Source organism: Octopus sinensis, linkage group LG1, assembly GCF_006345805.1.
Source record: "Octopus sinensis linkage group LG1, ASM634580v1, whole genome shotgun sequence".
NCBI classification, from domain to species: Eukaryota; Metazoa; Mollusca; class Cephalopoda; order Octopoda; family Octopodidae; genus Octopus; species Octopus sinensis.
The window spans coordinates 68375050-68384653 of record NC_042997.1 but is presented as its reverse complement, the minus strand read 5'-3'; the positions used below and the strand labels follow the sequence as shown (position 1 = coordinate 68384653).

Sequence of the window (9604 nt, the reverse complement as noted above, 5' to 3'; positions counted from 1 at the left end):
CTTGAAGCGTTACTATGTGAAGCGTACACCGCAGCGAGCAATGGCTGCAACTGATTTTGATGAATCCATCATATTTCGTGACTTTTGGAAGATATACGATATCTACAAAGTCGTACAGAACATAGCAACGACATGGAATGGTGTACAGAGCACGGCTATGAATGGTGTATGGAAGAAGCTTTGCCTGCAATTCGTGAATGATTTTAAGGGGTTTGATGTTGCCATCAACAAAACGTTGGTAACTACGAGCAAAGAACTGGAAACGGATTTGGGGGAGGAGGATTTCACAGATTTATTTGAAAAAGACAAGCAGCCCCTGACGAACGAGGGTTTGAGAGAACTTCACGAGCAGCAAAATTAAGAAGGAGAGAAAGTCGAGCCTGAGCCTTGTCACTTTATCATTAAGAAAATGCAGCAAGCATTTGCATATATCGAAAAAGGTCTTTCTATGTTCGAGGATATGGATCTAAATGCTCAAAGCTTTTCGAAGATTATGGGGGCCTGTCACAAACCTTTTGCTCCTTATAATGTAATCCTTGAAGAAAAGAAAAAGACAGTTCAAGGAACTCTCAACTGGATTTTTTAGCGCATTGAACAACGAGAACAGCCAGAATCAGCTGTTGATGTTGATGATCCGCATCTACATCCACGATGTAAACCACTAAATTGTATTGATAAATTTAAAATAATTTCGTTTTCTTACTATTGCAAAATAATAATAATTACTGAATTTATTTCTTAAGCTTAAAAAAGGCTATTATTTTACCATGTTGTATTGCAAACCGCTTTCATGAATAAAGCGTCCGATGTGTGGTAAACACCTCCAAATTGTATTCGTAAATTTAGATTTCTTTTACTCTACTGTATTGAAATTATTTGTTTGTAAGCTTAAAAGAGGTTTTTATTAATCGTGTATTATTGAAAATGCATTCATAAATAAAGTACAGAACTGGAAATGGTTATTACGGTTTAGCCTAGAGACAAGTTAATTCGATTTAAGCCGTGTCTCCTGGAACCAATTAACGACTTAGGGTGAGGTATATATATATATATGTGTGTATATATATATATGTGTGTGTGTGTGTGTGTATGTGTGTGTGTGTGTGTGCGTGTGTGTGTATGTATGTGTGTGTTTCTGTGTGTGTGTGTGTGTGTGTGTGTGTATGGAAATTTATCCGACGTTTCAGTTAAGTTATACATAAATACATACATACATACACGTCGACGATTTCAATTAGGTTTTAGAATTTCGAGGGGAAAGCAATCATAGTAGAGACAGGAGAAGTATATCTTTCGGGTATGTTTTCCGGATGAAGTTTCTGGTATTTTTAATTATAACAGATATTATTACATATCTGACCTTAATGAAGAAGAAATACACATATTTTTAGTAACGAAACACGATTATCCTCGCTAAAAATAAAATCCGATTGCAGTGATATTTCTTCAGTGAAGCTTCCATATCGCAGGTTTGCTGTGTATTACCTACCTATAAGAACAATATATTGTAGACGTTCTCAATCAGATGCATGATCACTGTCAGAAAAGATAGTTTCAGTTTCAATGAACTTTAAGAAGCAAACAACATTATCTTCCTGTACAGAATTTGATAAGCGCATAATGTTTTACTGTCACATTTTTATTATTTACACTTTTGTCTGAGACAAATCAAAAGAAAAGATTTTCTTTCCCGTTTTAGTTTAATTACTTTTCTTCCCATTCATATATACACGAGAAAGGTCATGACCTCCCAACAAATTTTCCCAACATAAAAGTTACAATAAATCATTACAAAATGAATAATAAAAATAAACTGATGCACCAATGATGATTCTTAAATGATATGCCATAATGAACACTTTCCACCACTTTGTTTAATAATGATGAACGGACAAATGCTCCCAATACCCACTTATAACATGAAGTGGAATGGTTTCAAAGTGTTTCATTTGTTATTTTCACTATTTTAAATGTGTCTTAAGAAATTCCCATTTCTCACACTATGCCCATTAAATCTCAAATAAGGAAAATAGACCCAACCCATGCCTTTCAAATAGGAAAGCACAGATTCATCAGTTTCGTCCGTCTTGTGAGAGTAATGTTGCCGTCTGCTTGGCGACTAGTCTTTAGTGAAGCGCATATGGTTGAACCAGCTCCATAATGGATCTTCCCAAAGCGGCGACTCAACAACCGTAAATTGTAATTGCCATCCCTGTGGCGGTGACCCTCGAAGTTTCCGGCCTTTGTGGTTTGATGAAGAGCTAGGACGGTGTCCGACGCATCTATCAAATTGTGTTTCTGTTTGCGAGCATTTAATACTAGCCAGTTATCGTATGCTCTTCGACCAATTACTACGTCCGGTATAGTATTCCAAGGATAACTGTATGACGTAATGAAATAGTCTTCAGCATTTCGAAGAAAATGTTTTCCGCGCCTTTTAGCAGTGCTCTTCATAGCACTCCAGGTAATTACTTCGTGAGGCATGACATTTAATACGTTAGTCCGAATTCCCATAATTAATAAAGGTTTACTGAGATCTTGAGTTTTAGCCGTAAGCCAAAGTGCTTGTAAAAGACTATCATCGAATAAAATATCTGCATTTGAATAAGCATAAAATAATGTTGAAAACTTAGACATAGCATCTTTATACATATCTTTCAGAACTGGAGCACCACCAGCGGCTATTCGCCGAATTGGTAATGCTTTCCAGCCATCTGACTCACACTGTTTAATCAAGTAACTATCACTGCTGAATACTATTGGAGCCGGAACAAAAGGTATTAGTTTTTTCCAGTTTTTCAGAGTATTATTGTAGGCTATGAATTTTGCTTTCATAACTTTCATTGTTGTAAAAAGTGTTAGCAAAGGTAAGGTTTTATTTAAACTTAACAATGTGCGATATTCTTCTAATGAAGATATATTTTTTATATCAATTAATTGTTCTAATATATGATTTACTGGGTCTTCTGTTGTATTCTCTTTACTAGAGGATAGGTTCGACTTGTCATCATCGATCATACCTGGACGTACTTTTGCTTCATTAGTAGACTCATTAGGCGCTTGATATTTTAACCTGGTTGATATTGATGTGACGTTATTACTCAAAGTATGGTTAGAGATCGATGATGGTGTCACAAGGTATCGCAATAAAGTGTTGTTGTCGCCGTTTGATTTAAGGACTTTAGATAAGACATGTGGATCAAACGGCGAGTTTTTATTCATAACATGAATAAGAGACCGGAACAGGTGAGGGTGACCGAACACGGAGTTGACATTTTGATACAAATAGAAGTAAATTGTAACTAAACACATGAACGAAACTGCTATCTTCCAGTTGAAAATTCGTTTGTTGAAGCACCGACAAAATGCCATCTTGAAAGACACAAAACATATAGAGTTTATTGCCTTCCGAAGGCAACGTATAGGATCCACACAAGTAGTCAGATTTTCCTACACTTTTATTTGTAGATATGGTTGTAAGGAATCAGTGGATGACAGCACTTTATTTGAGCTTGGGCCAAAGATGGATGAGATCGTCGTCCAAACAACCTAGAAAAAAATGAAACAAAATAAGTACGATTAAAGAGGTCTAGAAACAAAAAGAAGTGAAGCAAAATAGTAACTACTAGTGAATAATATAGAGCATGTTTTTGATAGAAATCCTAAGAATTAAAATCTATGCAAGTAAATAAAATCAAAACGAAACTAAAATGCCTAAAATTTTTATTGAGTTAATGACTCATACAAGCCACATACAATTCTATTGCCTTTCATGTTTTATTATGAAAAGTACATGACTCACTGTTTTACGAAGAGAATATAGTTATATATTCAACAAAGAAAGTAAAAAAGGAAAGTTACATATATTGGAAATAAAATACGTGGTGATTTTTACATATGTATACATACATGATGATTGCTTCATGTTAGATGATAGCCGTTTCACATTCAGTCCGATTGTTCTAATTTTCTTTCATCCCTGAATGTGCATGGATATGACTTTTCACACCACATATCCTTCATCATAGAACTTTATGAAATACAAAACGGATCAAGTAATAAAATGATAGTGTGACACCTGTACATCATTGGAGTTAAGTGACAAAAGCTTGTAGAATACTTTTGCCACTTCCTTGGCGGCTGTAATAGGTTCCAGTGACAAGCATTACAAGATGAGTGATATTATGTTGATCTTAAGTTTTATGTCACAGTATCTTTCACCTGAAGAACTACCTTCCCTACAGCTTTGTCAAAACAAAGGGAGCCTCCTATAACCCAAGGAAATCTATTTAATGAAAGATGGGAGCGGAGACAGAATGGCGCTGGGAATAATGGTAATAATTAATAGGTAACTCTACGCTCCCCGCAACTCCTGAACTCCCGAACAGGAACCCCACCACAATTTAATGACATACCCAGATACAGTTTAATGATATACGCAGGATATGTCTTGGGTATACATACATATATACATACATAGACAGGCATACAAACAGAAAGAAGGAAAAAAAGACAGGCATACAGTATTATACAGACACTTCCAAACCCGAGTATTCTATCAATTCCAGCCATCGATATGTAATTAAATTATATCATTCATCATAGCCGATTGAACTTATCGATTTTCTTTCATTTCACTTCAGTCATTGTGAGGTGGACCACACGCTAAAATAGCTTCTATGTTAGTTTTATTTTGAATAATTAGATAAATATTTTCGCGATTGAATAGTAACGTTTCAAACATCAAATATGAAAATCGAGTTGTCTAGAAATGAAAATGAAATTATTAAATTTACTTCAAAATGGAAGAGTTCACCACAAAGTGTGAAAAAGTTTAATGTAAACGAAACACCTGTTAGAACAATTAAAAGCGTTTCATAAACAATATATTTACAAGGAGGTGCTGAAAATTTCCTGGCTTTGAGTAAAAGAAAATACTGGAGGATCGGTTGATTATGATTTTGTCCAACGTATTCCCTTCTCAGATTCACACACTTATTGTTATCGATCCTTCAGTGTTTCTAATCCCCGTAAATGAACTCGGAAGGTTGGGCTTCCAACCAAACATTTCCCAATACCCTTAAAGATAGGAACTTTTTAACACCCTCTTGTACAGAAACTCCCAAACATATTATGCATATTATTTTGCATATTACCTTAGCCTAAAATGATCTATAATACTTGCATCCCGTAACTTAACCGTTCTGGAACGTTTAAGTTACGGGATAGAATGTAAAGGAAGGTGTTCTTTTACCGTTGTAAACATAAGGTCCGGTGTATATACTCACATATATATGATAATCGTACTTTCCCCACCTCCCGTTTCAATGATCGTTTTAATGTTGGATGTGTTTTTTGTGATGATATCATTAAAGCAGCTAGCTGGCAAAATCGTTAGTGCACTCGTGAAAATGATTACCCGGCATCCCTTCTGCCGATGGCCGATGTCGACTTTGCCTTTCATTGTTTCGGTGTCAAAAATACCGGCTGAGCCCTGGGGGTCGAAGTAATCGACTTCTCCCTCCCCTCAAAATTGCTGGTCTCGTTCCAAAATTAGAAAAAAATTATTGGTGATATTACTAAAAACGTGTCTACCTCTATTTACGCGATTTCGATCTGCTTGGTAATTCGCTAAACCAATCAACCATAAAACGAAAGTCAGTTTAGTTAAAGTAATGAATATGCATGTATATTTGTGTGTATGACAGACTGATAAACCCACTACTTATTTTTAAATTAAATGTTATTGTTTTCTGAATGACCAATAGTCTAAATAAAATTGGAGTTCTGTTTTTAAGCATAATTAAATATGGGAGAAGTAGGGTGGGGTGGGTTCTATCAGATATTTTATCTTATTAATCTGCGCTCAAATATTGTTGACGTTGACTTTGCATTTTATCAGAGAATCGTCGACAAAAATAAAACTGATAATTCGACCGAACAGCAATGCAATGTATGTAGTGGAATTAAAAGATTTCATCATATTCGATAATGATGAGTTGAACAAGATAGTTTACAATATTAATAGTTTAGTCAGTTGTTACAATTTCGTGTTCAATTCAGCCGATTCAATAAAATATGTAGCAGTATGAAACCTGGGTCAAGTATTTTCACTATAATTATTCGATTATTTTCACTAGTTTTCTGCTCACACCAAAAATTAACTTAGCTTTATGAGGCTGTAATCCAATGATAGAAACAAAATAGTAAACGAATTAATAAAAGAAATGCAAGAATGATTGTGTGACAATAGATGCTTAAAGAAACTCGTTAATTTTCTTATAAAATATGTGATTTTATTCTAAGGACTACTTTGGTTTATAGTCAATTGCTAAATGCTTGTCATAAGATGAACCTAATAATAGGTTCACCCATGTCTCTTCGCTTACGTTGCTATGTCCGAAATATACAGTTACCTCCTACGCGATCATGTTGAAGGAAGACAGTTCCGTGAACTCCTGTAACTTAGGGGCCTGAACAATAATAGACTCCTGTACTTCTGAGAAAAAAATGTGAGTTTTGAAATTGGAGTGGCCGCAACAGCAACATAAATACACATGCACATATAAACACATACTTCATTACATTCACACACACTTGCTTAAAAAAAAATTACGCATTATTACAAAATAGTTACACAAATGTTAAAAAAGTTAAGTAACGCACACATATCAAAAATATTTTGCACACTACTACACTGAAACCAATGTACACGCACATACACACACATATATACATACATATATACACACAAATACAGCTGTACAACACAACACGTGGCAACTCATACAAACACATACACATACACATGCACATCAACAAATAACATAGGGAACATAAACACAATATGAAAACACATGCAGATACATACATACCTACATATATATATATACTTACATATGTACGTAGATATGTATAAACAGACATATATACACACTTACACACATACCTAGGTACATTGCTATATACACATATACACAATGCACTACAACAAACCCGTTAAACACAAAACCGTTAAACACAAAACCGTTAAAGACAACTGCTTCGAATCCTTTAGCTTCCATATCCAGACTATGAATTCATATTCATACTAATAATAATTGGAGCATTAGGTTTTGTTAGTAAATGCTTAAACGAGAATCTGGATAAACTGGGATTTTCAGAAAGAGAAATCGACCGGCTAATTCGAACATTGCAAGTGCAATCCGTGAGTGGAACAGTAAAAATATGCAAGACGTTTCTCAAGTATCAAATGTGAATTTGTCTGTGTTAACTACATCCCTGAGATGGAGTATTGTATCTCTGTTGGAAACCGGTTCCCTCCTCAGCAGAAGATTTATAATAATTAAAAAATAGAAGATACGTACACACACTCAACCACATATATACAAACACCGGGAAATTTCTTAACTCAAAAAGTCTTGTTTTGTTAGTGACTAACCTGAACACACCCTTAAGAACTTACACTCAAAGAAAAACCATACATACATACACGCATACATACATACACACACACACGCACATGCACACACAAACACACGCACAATCACACACATATACATACATAGACACGTTAATATTCCACTTCTTTATCATACACCTGCACTGTTACTGTTTCAACTCATTTTTCTTCTCACTTCAGGACATTTCCAATAGGTTGTCCGTTGAGATTCGCGCGTGAATTTTCTTATCTTTGCAATTTTTCTTTTTATTTCTTATTTTCTCTTCTTTTCGGCTATTTTGATAGCATGTTAATAACATCAATACGCGCGCTCACACACAGAGTGCACCTAGAAAAATACATGTGCAAAAAAAATATTCAAAATTGCTTTGGAATTAAAGTTAGATGAAAGGAATCTGAAAGTTTTAACTGAGTAGTGTTTGATTTGTAATGGTTATTTAGTAGTGTTAGTCTGAGATACAAAAACGTTACCAATTTGTCACGTCAAACTTCGCTATCCTTGAGCTTACTCCGCGCTTGCACACACTTTCTCACCCATATTTACATTCACATAGAAAGAGAGAGGGGGAGAAAAGAGTGTGTGTGTTTAAGTGTCTGGGCACGTGTGTGTTTAAGTGTCTGTGCATGTGTGTATTTGTACGCGTGCGTACGTGTATTTGGAATCCAGTCATTATTAAATTCCACATTTAAATGTCATGTCTTAGAAAAATTAGTACACGTTTTCAAATATGGAAGATAGAAAACTTTTTCTTTGTAATTTCAAGTTTTCCTTCACTTGACCGAAATACTTAGCAACTAGTTGGCAGAGTGGCTGGAGATAGAAAAAAATGCAAAACACTTATTAACACATCTTATGAATCTGCTACTAAAGGTTCATTCTAGCCTCTCAAGAAGAATAGTAACCACGATTGGCCTTCTGAACTATATGATGTGCTCAAGCAAGCTAATACAAATCAGTTTATCATATAGTTGATGTTAATGGTGTTATCGACTATTCCCACAGAATTTCCCAATTTTCTTCAACACAATATGCAGCTGAAAGTAGGCATCCCACTCATAATTTCACGAAATTTGAATACACCAAAGCTCTGTAATTGTGCAGGTTTGGCTGTCAAGACCGTTATGTCTCTTGGAATCTGATTATGTCATGGGAGAATGTTTTCTCGTTCTATCCACTCCACTCATTTCATCGGATATACTAATTTACTTTAAATGCCTTCGGTTTCCAGTGGCATTGTATTTTTCAATTATTATCATTACGTCTTAGGGGCAGTTCCTGAAGATGCAAGAGTTGAACTAACATGATTTCTTTTTAGAGTCAGCTTTAATGTGCATACTCACATGGTGGACAATACACCAAAGCACTGAATAAGAAGTGTCAGCGCCAAGATTTTTCTGAACAAAATGGGTTTGCGTATCACTATTTAATTACAAAAAAATATACGAAGTAAAGCAAATATAATATTTTCTTAATTCAAAAAATTATGATTATGAATACACAAGCTCTCAAAAGTTCCACCCGTCAGAAAACAAAGACAAATGTTACTTTAGACTTGTAGTTACATCATAAAAGAAAATATATTCAAATACAATTACATACAAGTAATATCACATGAAAAAAGTTGTTAAAGGTTAAGTAATTTAATTTGAGCAAAATATACTTCTACAATCAGCAATAGGGCTCTGGCGGATAATTCTGCAACTATATATATATATATATATATATATATATATATATATAGAGAGAGAGAGAGAGAGAGAGAGAGATGGATGGATGGATAGATAGATAGATAGATAGATAGATAGATAGATAGATAGATAGATAGATAGATAGATAGATAGATAGAGTTGGAATTTACAAAAATAACAAAAGACGAAGACAGGTGTATAAACAACAAACAGGTGTATTAGTTTAAGCCTCGAGGACGTGAGAAAGTCTTTTACGTTTCGAGCCTACGCACTTCAGCAGAAAGGAACACGAGAAAATAAACAGAGAGAATAAAAAAAAGCGTTAGTGGCTAGCGGTCGATCATAGCGATGGCTGGACGGAGATGGTCATATATATATAGGCGCAGGAGTACCTGTGTGGTAACTAGCTTCCTTACCAATAACATGGTCCCGGGCTCAGTCCCACTGTGAGGC

General features: G+C 34.9%; 1 protein-coding gene across 7 annotated transcripts in view; it reads right to left on the bottom strand.

The window, feature by feature from the left end:
• Positions 1 to 1592: 1592 nt before the first annotated feature.
• LOC115217082 overlaps positions 1593 to 9604 on the bottom strand; it is a 194794-nt gene continuing 186782 nt past the window's right edge. For 6 of the 7 annotated variants that reach the window (XM_036501707.1, XM_036501712.1, XM_036501706.1 and 3 more), the window contains one exon: positions 1593 to 3549. In XM_036501707.1, the coding sequence (XP_036357600.1) occupies positions 2050 to 3372 (1323 nt within the window). In that variant the 5' untranslated portion in view covers positions 3373 to 3549 and the 3' untranslated portion in view covers positions 1593 to 2049. Of the gene's footprint in view, positions 3550 to 3909; positions 3929 to 9604 lie in introns of those variants that run through there. The other variant, XM_036501716.1, reaches the window with a different exon arrangement.